General features: G+C 40.8%; 1 protein-coding gene across 1 annotated transcript in view; it reads left to right on the forward strand.

The window, feature by feature from the left end:
- TTLL6 (tubulin tyrosine ligase-like family, member 6) overlaps positions 1–14,124 on the forward strand; it is a 35,889-nt gene extending 21,765 nt beyond the window's left edge. The window contains 6 exon segments of the mRNA XM_006878328.1: positions 1,206–1,394; positions 2,415–2,589; positions 3,560–3,850; positions 12,886–13,243; positions 13,870–14,029; positions 14,031–14,124. Coding sequence (XP_006878390.1) covers positions 1,206–1,394; positions 2,415–2,589; positions 3,560–3,850; positions 12,886–13,243; positions 13,870–14,029; positions 14,031–14,124 — 1,267 coding nt within the window.
- Positions 14,125–14,384: the final 260 nt, after the last annotated feature.

The raw sequence follows: 14,384 nt of genomic DNA on the forward strand, positions 1-14,384 counted from the left end.
AGCAGGCTGCCACCTCTTTCTCCCACAAGCTCCTTCAAGAGACCCTCAAATTTAGCAAAAAGACAAGCTGCCATTCTCCAGAAAAAGGTAATCAGGATTGTGAATGGGAAAGTGACAGTATTAGCCTTATCAGAATTAAATCATGAAGGAAATGGGTTTTATTTATAACAGGAGAGAATTTGGTTAGCTGAAAGTGACTTAATTGTAAGTGGTTACGATCGGGCTGCTAACCTCAAGGTCAGCAGGTTGAAACTACCAGCTGTTCCACGGGAGAAAGATGAGGCATTCTGCTCCCGGTAAAGATTTACAGCCTCGGAAACCCTGTGCAGGATCACTATGAGTCAGAACCTACTCCACGGTACTTAACAACAACATCAACCCCAGTTCTACGGGGAGACTTTCTTGCTCTGTTGGCTCTGGGGGAAGGTCCTTGTCTCTTCAGTTTCTGCTTTCTGGTTCCTTGGCCTATTGGCCCCTTGGGCTTCTTGGGCTGGCCTGGCTTCTGCTGGGCTCAGGCAAGTGTTCCAAAGTTCTATTGCTCTATTGATGGGAAGCCCTGGTAGCATAGTAGTTACTCATTGGGCAGCTAACCACAAGGTCAGCAGTTTGAATCTACCAGCCACTCTATGGGAGAAAGATGAGTCTTTCTGCTCCCATAAATATTTACAGCCTCGGAAACCCCATCCATGGTTGCTATGAGTCAAAACGGATTCTGCAGCACATCATCACCACCACCACCACCACCATAGCTCTACTGATAAGTGCCTAGAGACACTCTAATCCACCAGTAAGCCTTGGCTCAAAGGCATCGAGGTCTCTCACTTGTAAGTGGTTACAATCGGGCTGCTAACCTCAAGGTCAGCAGTTCGAAACTATGAGCTGTTCCGTGGGAGAAAGATGAGAAACAACGCAAGCCTAGTTTCACTGACAGGTACGCAGAGGTACGCCGGTCTGCCAGGAAGAAAGACTCTTCTAACCAATTCTTAGTGCACTATGACAATGGCTATCTCAAGAGAGCTAAACTCTCCTTTGAGGAAAACATTCATGCATTTATTTAACAAATAATGATTGATCTCCATTATGCGCAAGGCCTCCACCTTACCCTAGATCACCTCTAGTTTGGACATGTTCTTCCTAAATTCCATAATCCCCCATGCTTTATCCTAAGAAAATGAATTGCAGCCCTGTGTTCTATTGCCCAACAGGCTTGAAGAAGTCAAGGGTTTCCAGGCTGTGTGGTTACAGAGAACTGAGAAATATGAGAAGGAAAACCATGGAGGATTCCGGCTGGTTTATCCCAGTCTGAATTCAGAAAAGTATGAGAAGTTCTTCCAGGACAACAACTCCATCTTCCAGAATACTGTTGCTTCCAGAGCTCGAGAGCTGTATACCCGGTAGGAAGGGTGTCCATGGGGATTGACCTGATGGGCCTGGGATGACAGGGAGAGGAAGGAAGGTCTCTGAGCTTTAGTCCCCAACTATGAAGTTGCCAGAGGAGCATTTACTCTGGTTTCACAATAATCAGGTTCTGTAAGATTCCCTGGTGTGGGATGTTGTGACGTAGATGAGTGGTTGTTTCTAGAAACTCATCCTTGAGACAGGCAGAGTGAAGACACCATCACCCTACCACTCAAAGCTACCTCATAGATTCATCTAAGAGATGAAAGGGGTCTTTTGACTTCCAGTTCAGTCCCTACCCACCCCTTCATTTTATGAAAGGGAAAGTCTGAGAAGAGAAGGGATCAGACAACAAGATAATGACAAAATAGGTACTAGAACCTCTAGTTTTGATTTTTTCTTAAACTTTTTATTGTGAATTGAGTGAAGGTTTACAGAGCAGTTCATCAGTTTTACATTCAACAAATCATATACTTTGTTTCATTACAATGGTTGCAATCCCCTCCATGTACCATCAAGAAGTCTTTTGACTCACAAGACTGTGCTATTCCCACTACACCATACTACCTTTGTTCATTCCCAGAGTCCATTAACCAGAGAGGCACAGCATTGTGAAGTGGTCCAACACTGAAGTACCTACCCTTGGAGTTCTGTCTTTAGCTTCCTACCTGGTCCTCATCCTTACATTTGACATGTATGGGAATTGGCCTATAGGGAAATGGGCAGAAAACTGGTAGTGTGGTAGAGGGGTGTATAGCCTTCTTACTCTTCAGCTCTCCTTTGATGCTTTTCCCCAGACTGGGAACGGCATGGCTGGAAGACTGGTTCTTTACTCCCTAATCTTTGTCCTTCAATCTGGGGTGCCTGATGGACACACTGGGAGAGGGAGTGCAGAGCACTTGGGAGCCTCTTCCTTCCCATTTCTCTGCTCCATCTTGTCCATCCTTCAGGGAGAATCCCTGACTTCATAGCCCTTTCCTAACTCATATGACACGCCCTTATTCCTCATTGGGCAGGCAGCTGATCCAGCAGCTGAGGCTAAAACAAGAGAAAAGAGCCTTCCGAACAAAAGAGAAGAAAACAGAGATGCAGGGGGAGTCAACAGGAGAGCAAGCACGGAGCAAGCACGTGGGGAACTTGCAGCAGAAACCACATCAGCAGCCTGAGGCCACCACTCATGCCTCCAAACAAGTAAACCTGGATAGGAGGGCAGGCATCCCCAGTACCCTTCCTCGGCTGGGACCAGTTCGTGGGGGGGTGCCAAGGAGGCCACCGCTGAGGGCACAGACACATTGTCAGAGTGGGGCTGCACAGAGGGCTGTTCAACAGGAGGGGGTGCCTGGTGGGTACACAGTGCCCCGTGCCTATCGGAGGACCCTTCCTTGCAGACAGTAGAGGACTCTGCCCTGATCAGTCCTTCTTGCCTCCTCCAATCTATGTAGAAACAGCAGGGCCATTCAGGGAGGCTGAGCATGCTTCCTGTTTAGGGAGTGGACTTCAGGACTGTACGGATTCATGATCCCAGCCTCTGACTTGGGTTGGACGGCTCCCCTCCCCCCGCCACCAGGCTGGGGCACAGCTGAGAGAGCAGACCAGATGCAAGAGTGTCTGGGAGGTGGGATTCTCAGAACTTTATCTGGGGGTAACTGACCTACCTGGTCCAAGTGCAGACCAGCTTCCAGGTTGCAGTCAGCTTCTAGTTGTCTGAGAGAGTAACTTACCTTCATGAGATAAGTCTTTGGTTTCCCCCAATTCTGTCTAGGTCTCTTTTCTAGCTCAGTGGACAGATTCAGCTGACTTTTCAATCTATCTCCTTTTTCACAAAGAGTCATCATGAAGGGATGGAATTAGAGTAGTTTATTTAAACCTTGTTAGGGTCATAGACCCTGTGACAATCTGATAAAAACTATGGAACCATAAAGTACACAAACACACAATTTTAAAACTGCAGTTTCAAGTGGCCTACAGACCCCTCTAAAGTCCTTAAGGGGTTCCAAAACCTCAAATTTGAACCCTGAGTACTGGTACTGAATTAAAGAGACATTGGTACTGAATGCTTCCCTTCTCCTCATCTCCTTAGCACCTACTCATGGGTGCTGGTGAATCCGGAAGTGAACAGAGCTGGGTTCCCAAGAACTGTGTTTGGTTTCCTCCTTCCCAGCACCCCCTGCCATTGACAGCAGTGTCTTGCACACCTGACTCACTTTTGAATGTCAGCGAAGTAAAGAAAAATGAGACAGACTGCAATCTTGGCCAGGAGGCCCCAAAGACAGAGGCTGGTCCTGCTCTCCCCCGGCGTTCATCTGCAAGGCAGTACAGGTCTGTACCCGACCTAAGGACTTCATGCCTCAGTGGCTCTAGGCTGGAGTTCAGTAAAGCCAACTCCAGGATGCAGGGGACCAAGTCCGCCTCTGTAATGAACATATTCACTGGCACTGTGGTGAGTACAGCAGTCCCCCCTCCCTGCTGGCCAGACTCTGACACAAGTGGCAGGAGTCTTGCATTCTGGGCCCATCTCCCATTCACCACGTACCCTTCCTTGCTTGGGCTGTTTCCCTACTTCTGAATACTTAGTGTTGGAATGGCACATCTTATTCTAAGAGTATGAGCCTGGGAGGATTTTTGTTGTTGCTCCTGCAAAGATTTGATCTAAAAGCCTCAGAAACCCTATACAGGGTCACTATGAGTCAAAACTAACTTAACAACAAAAAATGAGGGTGCCGATTCACACATGCATGGATTTATTCCAAAGAAACATGTTTAAACGTTTCTGTGATCATGGATGGGTGCAAACAAGGTTTCTCAGTACTACACTTGTCTTAGTCTTAGTCTTTTTTGTGTTGTTAAGTGCCATTAAGTCAATTCTGACTCATCAAATCTGTATAGGTTTTCCAAGGAGTGGATAATGGGTTTAAATCATCAACCTTGAAGTGAGCAGTTCAGTGCTTATCCTACAGCCCCACACCAAGACGCCTAGTCTTCTTAGGGTACCTTTAAAAAAAGGTCGAATCAAAACAGGGGCTTCCATGGGAACCTGCTGGATCAGTTAAATTCAAGGCAGATATATCAGCTTAGAAGTTTATGATGACTTTTTTTGGGATATCCAAGGAGTAATTTTGATCAGTTTTTTCAAAGGACACAGGATAAACAGGCTTATTATGAAAAAGTTTTAAGAAAATTGAAAATTGCATTGGTGAGGAAAAGGCCAGGAAAGTTATATTGAGAAAATTTCCCCCATCACCAGCTCATTCTTCCAAGGTAACAAGGGAAACCTTACCCTATCTACCCTACAGCCATGATCTTGCCCTGTCAGACTTCTTTTTGTTCCCAAACTCAAAGAACATTTAAAAGGAATATGATTTGAGTTCCTCAAGGATACCAAAGCTGTCATTTTGATGTGGTGGAAATCAAAGAGCACAGATTCAGGGAAGGTTTAGAAAAGTGGGAACACACAGTCTTCAGAAGTGCAAAGACCTGATTTCTGGCAAGATGGCAGACTGGGCAGACCCTTCTACAACAAAGATATGAGAGACAAAATAAAACATGCACAGATGAAAATTCTGGCACCCTGAACTTGAGAAGAAAGGTTAGCGAGGTGAATGGAGTGCTTGCTGGGAGGAGAGGCTGAGCAGGGACAGCATGAGAGGGAAACTGGTGAATAGCGCTATGACAAACATCAGTGTGCATATATCTACTCAAGTCATGGCTCTTATTTCCTGGGGAGTTATATAACAAGTAGAGGGATTGTTGGGTCATACAATATTTCCATTTCCAACTTTTTCAGAATGCGCCATACCGTTTTCCACAGTGCTTTCACCATTCTCACCAGCAGTGTTAGAGGGTCCCAGTCTTTCCACAACCTCACCAGCAAGGGTTGTCTTCTGAAAAAAAAAAAAAATTTTTTTTTTTTAAACCTTGCTATTAATGCTGGGGTGAGATGATATCCATTGTTTGGTTTGCATCTCTCTAATGGTTAATAATCACAAACATTTCTTCAAATGTTTGTTGGCTCCTTGAATGTCTTCTTTGGTGAAGCGTCTGTTCATGTCCTCTGTCCATTTCTTTTTTTAAATTGGATTGTTTGTCTTTTTCTTGTAGAGATATTGTAGTTTTCTGTAAATTTTGGAGATAAGTCCCTTGTTTGATATGTCATAGCAAAAAAATATTTTTTTCCAATCTGTGGGTTCTCTTTTGGCAAAATCTTTTGATGCACATAAGTATCTAATTTTTAGTAGAACTCAGTCATCTATCTTGTCTTCTATTGTTTGTATGCTTTTAATTATGTTCTACAGTGAATTTATGCCATGTTTAAGAGCTCCTAAGATTAATAATTGATGATCTCTATAGTTCTAGGTTTCACATTTAGGTCTTTGATATATGTTGAGCTTATTTTTGTATATGGTTTGGAATATTAGTCTTATTTCATTTTTCTGTAAATGGATTTCCAGTTTTTCCAGCACCATTTGTTGAAGAGACTATTTCTTCTCCATTTAATGTATTTTGGCCCTTTGTCAAACAATAGCTGACTATATGTGGATGGATTTACTTCTGAGTTCTCAATTCTGTTCCCTCAGTCTATGTTTCTATCATTATACCAGTACCAGGCTGTTTTGACCACTGCGGCTATGTAGTAGATTTTGAGGTCAGGAAATGAGAGGCCTCCAACTTGGTTCTTCTTCTAAAGTAATGCTTTGTTTATCTGAGCTCTCTTTCCTTTATGTATAAAATTAGTGATCAGTTTTTTCATCTCTTTAAAGAATGACACAGGAATCTGGATTGGGATGGCATTATATCCAGAGATTGCTTTGGGTAGTGTTGGCAGTTTCACAACGTTAAGTCTTCTTATCCATGAACATGGCATGTTCTTCCATTTTTGTAAGTCTCTCTTGTTTTCTTAAAGTAGTGCTTTGTAGTTTTCTTTATGCAGGTCTTTTGTTTCTCTGGCTAAATTTTTTTTTTTTTTCCCTAAGTACTTCATCTTTTGGGAGGCTGTTGTAAATGGTATTGTTTTCCTGATTTCCTTTTCAGAACTGTCTTTATCAGGAATTCAGCTGCTTTTTGTGTATTGATCTTGTTCCCTGATACTTTGCTGCATCTTTCAATGAGTTCCAGTGATTTTTCTTGCCGAGTCTTTGGAATTTTCTATGTATAGAGTCATATCATCTGCAAAAAGAGAGAGTTTTGCCAATTTGGATGCCTTGAATTTCCCTTTCTTTCTTTCTAGCACTGGCTAGGACTTCCAGCACAATATGAATATGAGTGGTGATAAGAGGTATCTTTGACTAGTTCCTAGTTCCTGTTCATAAAGGGATGCTTTCAGTTTCTCTCCATTGACAGTAATGTTGACTGCTGGATTTGTGTGTTGTTGTTGTTAAGTGCCATCGAGTCAATTCCAACTCAGTGACACTGTGTAGGGTTTCTGAGAAGTGGCTGGTGGGCTTGAGCCACCAACCTTGCAGTTAGCAGTCCAGTGCTCATCCTATAGCCTCACACCAGGATACCCTTAATTATGTTGAGGAATTTCCCTTCTGTTCCTATTATTTTGAGTGTTTTTGTTAGGAATGGATATTGGATCTTGTCAAATGCCTTTTCTGCATCAATTGATATGATCATGTGGTTCTTTTCCTTTAATTTATGTTGTAGATTACGTTGATTGTTTTTCTAATACACTAATTCTAATGTTGCTTCCAAGACATTGTGGTGGTGTTGTATTTGCATTTAATTGATGATTGTATGTTGATATGTTTTATAGACACTCACCAGCTGCCTCCTTGTGTGTGTGATTAGGGGATGGAAGCATGTGCACCATTCTCTGTTCACTGTTAGTGCAGCTTGTCTTTAGGATGAGTTTGGCTGATGTTGATCGTTGTTGTTGATCAGGTATATAGCAGTTGGTATTGACTCTTGCCCAGTGGGTTGGGTTGTAGAGGGTATGGTAGTGGCTGAGCTGTATGGGCACAGTTGCTGTTCCTTGTCGAATGAAGTAAGAAGAAAAAAACACCCACAGGAGAGAAGGAAAACAATAAAATATAAATAAGCAAACAACAGTGAAAAAATAAAATAGTCAAGTAAAAAATGAAAAAGGCAGGCAGCAGCTAGAAAAAGAATAAAAAGCCAAAAAAAAAAGAGAAAAGAGGGAGAGAAAAAAACACAGAAGAAAAAGAGCTAAATAAATTAGGGAGAAGGATGAGTAAAGGAGAAAGAGACAAGAGAATAATAGTAAAGGTGAAAAAAAGAATAGTAAAGAAAAATCAAGAGAAATAAAGAAAAGGAAAAAAGAGAAGAAGCAATGATTGTGAGAGAGAAGCAGAAAACAAGAAAAAAAAATGAAAGTGGCGATAAAATGGATGAAGAATAAGGGAAGTTAAAAAAGAGGAAGAAGGAGAAGAAAAAAATAAACAAACAAAAACAATGAAAGTGAAAAAACAGGGCAAGTGCCAGATCCAGAGAAGAGTATGGGGAACAAGAAAAAAAAATTGCCCCTTTCTCTCCAAGAGTCACTGGTATGTTTCTGCAATAACAATACGCTGTCTTGTCTCTGAAAGTGCTCACAGAAGTGTAATATGGCTGTGCTGTGTCTGGCCAGACGGCCAGGTTACCAGTCTTCCTCTTTTTTATGCTGCATCTGTTCAGCTTCTTCTCCTAGTAAGTATTCAGTTCCCTTTTCTATCCCTTCATCTAAAGTTCAGGGATCCGGGACTGTCACCTGCATCTGTTTCATTTAGTTTTCCGTATCTTTGTTATAATGGTACTGCCTAGTCTGCCATCTTGCCGACTCTGGTTTCTATGATTTTGTACCAGAGAAAGATGAGGCGTTCTGCTCCCGTAATGATTTACAGCCTCGGAAACCCTATGCAGGGTCACTATGAGTCGGAACCAACTCCACGGTACTTAACAACAACAACAACAACAACTTTTGACTTTCCCTCAAATATATAAAATATATCTCATGAATGTATATAAATACATTGCAATATGTTTTTCTAAAAAAAGAAAATTATGTGTTTCACAAATATCTAAATATATGTATATTTTCCAAATGCATATAAAAATATTTTATAGCTGTATCACTAAAACCAAATATAAAGTATTTATGCTTGTAGTTCTTAGGCAATTACAAGCCCAAACAAGCTTACAAGTTGAAAACAAATAGCACCAATAAAATTCAAACAAATATATGAAATGAATATTGCAGTTGATTTCCTTTATGTTTTTGTAAGAAATTGAGGTACCGCGTGAATATGGTACACTCATGACTGCTACAGCTCAGCTTCTTTTATATTCATCACACTTAGGTCCTCAGTGGCCATGTGATGCTTCTACTGTAACGACAGGAAAATCTTGAGCATTTTAGGATCTTGGTGTAGTCCAAAGGCACCCAATCCAGAGTGTTTCCCCTCAAATTTAACTATAGCCCACAGCAAGAAAGACATTTGATTTCATAATCCTCTAATCACCTTAAACCTCTGTTTCCCCATTTGAAAAATAGGATTTCAGTAAGAGGAACCTTGATGGTGCCAGTGGTGGAACATTCCACTTGTTTTCATAGGTTGGCAGTTCAAACCCACCAGTCCATCCTTGGCAGAAAAAATTGGCAGTTAGCTTCTATAGAGATTTACAATTGGAAAAACCTATGGGGCAGTTCTATTCTGTCTCATATATATGGTCATTATGAGTCAGAATGTCAGTCAGAATTGGTGGCAGTGGGTTTTTTAGTTTTTTAGTTTTTGTTTTTTTGTTTTTTTGGTATCCACGACTGAGTAGATCCATGAACGTGCTTTCGAATGGTGTCTGGTATATAGTACTCAGGAAGTGGGATGATCTTAATATTATTACTACTTCTTATGATGACTTTTATTATTTTCTCATTAACCCAAGATAAGAAAAGCAGTACTAATTGACTCTGAAGAGATTTTTTCAGAAGAACAAGGTGACAACATTTCATTAGTTTTTGGATTTAGGATACAGAAGGTTGATTTAATCAACCCTTATACTGTATTATAGTTGATTCACCCAAGGCCTTTGCATGTCTTATTTACTTACTTTTACCTTTTGTCCCTCTACTTACCTCTCATTCTCCTATCCACTCACCCCACAAGCACTTGTTTTAATGTGTTTAATGTATATTTTTGTGTTTGTATGTTTGTTTGTACAGCAGGGTTTTTTAATGCATGTATTTAAAATATGTGGAGTCCTGGTATGGCGCTGTAGTATAAGGACTGGACTGCAAGATCAGTTTGAACTGCAAGGTCAGCAGTTCAAACTCACCAGCTGCTCCTTGGAAACTCTATACAGGGTTGCTATGAGTCGGAACTGACTCGATGGCACTTAACCACTGCATTTAAAATATCAAAATATGTCTTTGTGGAAACATATTTTTTCCCATCTTCAGATGAATGGATAAACAAAATGTGGTACATATATACATGAAACATCACCCAGCCATGAAGAGAAATGAAGTTCTAACACATGCTACAATGCGAATGAACTGGAAAACATTATTTTGAGTGAAATAAGTCAGTCACAAATGGACAATATTGTATGACCTCACTTACATAAAATATCTTGAATATTTATATATCTATATATAAAACTATATAGAGACCAAAGTTCATTAGTGGTTTCACATATGGTGTGAAGTATGAGTCCAAGTTCATTCTCTTGGTTGTGAAAATCCAGTTGCACTATCTATTAAACTATTATTTGCTGGCTGGGTGGACTTAGCACATCTTGAAAATCCTTTGACTATAGATGTACAGGTTTATTTCTGAACTCTCATTGGTCTATCCTTATATTAGTACCAGGCTGTTTTGATTACTGTAATTTTATAATCTATTTCACAATCAGGAAATGTGAGTCCTTCTTCTGTTTTGTTTTGTTTTTGTTTTCTTCCCAAGACTACATTGGCTATTTTGGGCCCCTTGCAGTTCTTTATAAATTTGAGGATTGGCTTTTCTATTTCTATAAAGAAGGCTATTGGAATTTTGTTAAGCATTGCAATGGATTTATAGGTTGCTTCAGATGGTACTGACTTCTTAACAGTCTTCTGATTTTTGGCATAGATTGTTCATCCATTTATTTAGGTCTTCTTTACTTTCTTTTAATGATTGTTTTGTAGTTTTCAGTGCACAACTCTTTCACTTTCTTGGTTAAATTTATTCCTAGGTAATTGAAATACCATTGTAAATGGAATTGTTTCCTAAATTTTCTTTTCAAATTGTGCATTACTGTTGTACAAACACCTGACTGAGTTTTGTGTCTTGCCATTTTGCTGCATTCGCTTATTATCTCTAGGAGTTTTCTTATGGATTCATTGAAGTCTTCTATATATAGGATTAGAGAGCTCTGGTAGCGTAGTGGTTACGAATCGGGCTGCCAAACACAAGGTCAGCAGTTCAAAACTACCAGCTGTTCCGCGGGAGAAAGATGAGGCTTTCTGCTCCCATAAAGATTTACACCCTCGGAAACCCTGTATAAGGTCATTATAAGTTGGTTCCGACTCCATGGCACATAACCACCACCACCACCATATATAGGATTGGGTCATCTGAAAACAGGGATCGTTTTGTTTCTTTCTTTCCAATTTGAACACCTTTTATTTTTTTTTCTTGTCTAATTGCTCCTACAGTTAGTATAGTATTGCTCTTAATCTTAAGAGGGAAAAAAAAAACTCTGATTCTCCATCAAGTATGATGTTACCTGTGGGTTTTTCAGAAATGCCCTTTATCTATCTGATTGAGGGATTTCCCTTCTTTTCCTAGCTTGTTGAGTTTTTTCATCATTAAGGGGTATTGGGTTTTATCAGTTGCATTATATTATTGATTAATTTTCTAATGTTGAAAGAAGTAGATTATTTAGAAGTATCTTATCTAATTTCTAGGTGTTTGGAGATTTTCCTGCTATTTTTCTGTTACTTATTTCTAGTTTAATTCTATTATGGGCACAGAGCACACTGGGTATGATTTTAATTGTCTAAATTTGCTAAGGTTTGTTTTAAATCCAAGATATATACACTTGAAAAAATTATTTTCTGTTTTGGAGTGGTGGATTCTATTCTTGTCGATTAGATCTAGTTGGCAAATGATATTGTTTAGTTCTTCTAGACCTTGTTAATTTTCTGTGGAGTCCTGGTGTGGTGCTGTAGGATAAGCACTGGACTGCTAACGCTAACTCCAAGGTTGGTGGTTCAAACCCACCAGTTGCTCCTTGGAAACCCTATACAAGGTCGCTATGAGTCAGAACCAACTTGATGGCACTTAACAACAGTTCTATTATTTACTGACAGAGGACTGTAGAAGTCTCCAACTATAACTGTATTTGTCTATTTCCCAGTTTGAACCACAAAGTCAGCAGTTCAAACTCATTAGTTGCTCCTCCAGAACCCTATACAGGGCCGCTATGCATAGTCAGAACTGACTCAAAGGCTCAGGAAAGAAACTCTGGTGGTGCTGTGTGTTAGGCATTGGACTGCTAATCACAAGGTTGGCAGTTCAAACCCACCAAATACTCTGCAGAAGAAAGATAAGGCTCTCTGCTTCTGTAAAGATTTGCAGTTTCAGAATCTCTATCTAGTATCACTATGAGTCAGAGTCAATACGATGACAGTGGGTTGGGTTTGGATTCTGGGACTCAGAAGTGTACAGAAAAGGCTGCAAAAAAAAAGGCTCTGAGCCAAAACTATAGGACTTCTCCTGGAGCTCTTTAATCCTTCTGCATCCAGTCCTTTTTCTCTTCATCTTTTATAGACAGCACATAAGCAAGTCTTGCTTTTTAAGAGTTAAAAAATTCAGTATGACAATCTCTGCCATATAATGGTAGTGTTTACTCCATTTTAATTTGGTGTAATATTAATTTGATTGATATGTATTTAGGGATGAAATTTTGGAATGTGTTTTCGATTCATCTTTTCTAGTTTTAAAATATTTTTATTCCTCTATCCCTTCTCTTTGGTTTTGTTTTTTTTTTTTCATGGGGGGGGTAATTTAATGTATTTATTTATTTATGGAGTCCTGGTGTGGCACTGTAGGATAAGCACTGCACTGCAAGGCCAGTTTGAACCACAAGGTCAGTGGTTTAAACTCACCAGCTGTTCCTTGGAAACCCTAAGCAGGTTCACTGTGAGTTAGAACCAATTCAGCAGTACTTAACAACAATAGATATACATTTTTAATTTCTCTATTGTTTTCAAAGGAGTCTTAGTAGAACAAAAGTTAAGCACTGAGCTGTCAACCAAGAGATGGGTGGTTTGAACTCACACAATGGCTCTGTAGGAAAAAGACCTCGTGAGTTCTGCTCCCATAAAGATCATGGGGCAGTTCTCTTCTGTCACTTAGGGTTGCTATATGTTGCAATCTACTTGATGGCACCTAACATTGACAGAATTGCCTCTTATAATTTCTTGCATCTTTTAGTGGTTGTTCCACGGATTACAGTAGACATCATCAGCTTGATAGAATCTACTTTGTGTTAATGTTGTGCTGACCCCAGCCCTTAACATCTTCATTATCTACCACCCAGGTTTCAACCTCCCCCAAGGTTCTGCCAAGTCTAACTCTGAGAGCCAGTTCTGAGTACAGCAGCCCGGAGATGAACAGAATGGTTTTCTTTCAGTACAAGCAGCAGCAGTTACCCCAGCACTTCATCCAGAAGAAAATATTGAAACCTCCTGTGCCTACAAAATCCCAGAGTTTCTGGGGGCATATGAACTCAAACTGGACTTTGATAAAGAATGACACAAAGAAGCAGCATCTAATGTCACATCTCTTCACCAAGCTTCAGCTGAGGGGGAACCTCTCCTGGTTCCCAGCTCATTATAAACCAAAGTTGGTGTTGAATAACCAGTCACGTGAGTGCCTGCAACTACTAGAATGTGGCAAGAGTTTAGGGGATAGAGTAGCCAACAGAACGCAGTCCCCATCTTAGTGGAGACCATACATAGCTTTAGAGGTATACAAAGCCCCTGCCCTCAATGATACCTCAGGCTACCCTTAAAGGGAGTCTCTAGTCTCAGGAGTCCTGGTGCATGCTATAAGATAAGCACTGGATTGGTAGCCAAAAGGTTGGTGATTCAAACCCATCAGCCACTCCTTGGAAACCCTACACAGAGTCTCTGTGAGTTGGAACCAACTCAGTGGCTCTTACAATAACAGCAACAACAGTCTCATTGAGAAGACAAAAAAGATAAATGTCTAATGTTATGTGTAAGCATCCTCTCCAACATTTCCAGATGAGACCCATTCAGCTGAGTACCACGTAGGGGTGTGTTTTGACCTTAAATGAATAAACTGGGAAGAGACACTCTTTGGAAGAAAGGACCAATGACTGATCCTAAGAGAAATTTAAAATCAATCTAGCCAGTTTTAGACCAGGGGACCCTTCACCAGGATTTTTTTGTGGGTGGTAGTCTTCACTAGGAATTTATGCTGAGCCCAGCAGCACAGATTAATAATGCCAATGACTTTGCCTTTCCAGAAATCCCCTCCCTGCCCCGGGAGTCCTCCCACAGCCGAAGCTCTGGAGAGAAGAGACAGCTGGGTGTGTCTTCCCTCCTCCTCTTGCAGAGTGCTCCCAGCCAGGACGTTCCTCTGAAAGACCTGCTGGTGATTGCCACTCCAGCCCGACTGGATCCAAGGCAGAAGCCATACAGGGTCCATGAGAGACTCATGTCTATTGGTTCAGGAAGTGTATGCCCTAGTGTCTGGCCAAAACGAACATGAGAGGATCTAGGTAGTCCCACCATATTCCCTTCATGTGCCTGCTGCATTGGCAAGTGCTCTCTATAGTTTTGGAATGTTGGGTAGGTAGGAAGGTGGATTAATAAAGATATACAGATAAGTAGACAATTAAGACTCACCTTAGTCAAAATGTGACCTGATGGGATGTATATTTCTGAAATGACTGATGGATCTGCCCACTCTATTGTGGACTTGGCCTTATGGACACTTATAGCTGAAACTGAGACAGTCATAAATTTCAGGTCCCAGAAG

This window comes from Chrysochloris asiatica, unplaced genomic scaffold (genome assembly GCF_000296735.1).
Source record: "Chrysochloris asiatica unplaced genomic scaffold, ChrAsi1.0 scaffold00007, whole genome shotgun sequence".
Taxonomy (NCBI): domain Eukaryota; kingdom Metazoa; phylum Chordata; class Mammalia; order Afrosoricida; family Chrysochloridae; genus Chrysochloris; species Chrysochloris asiatica.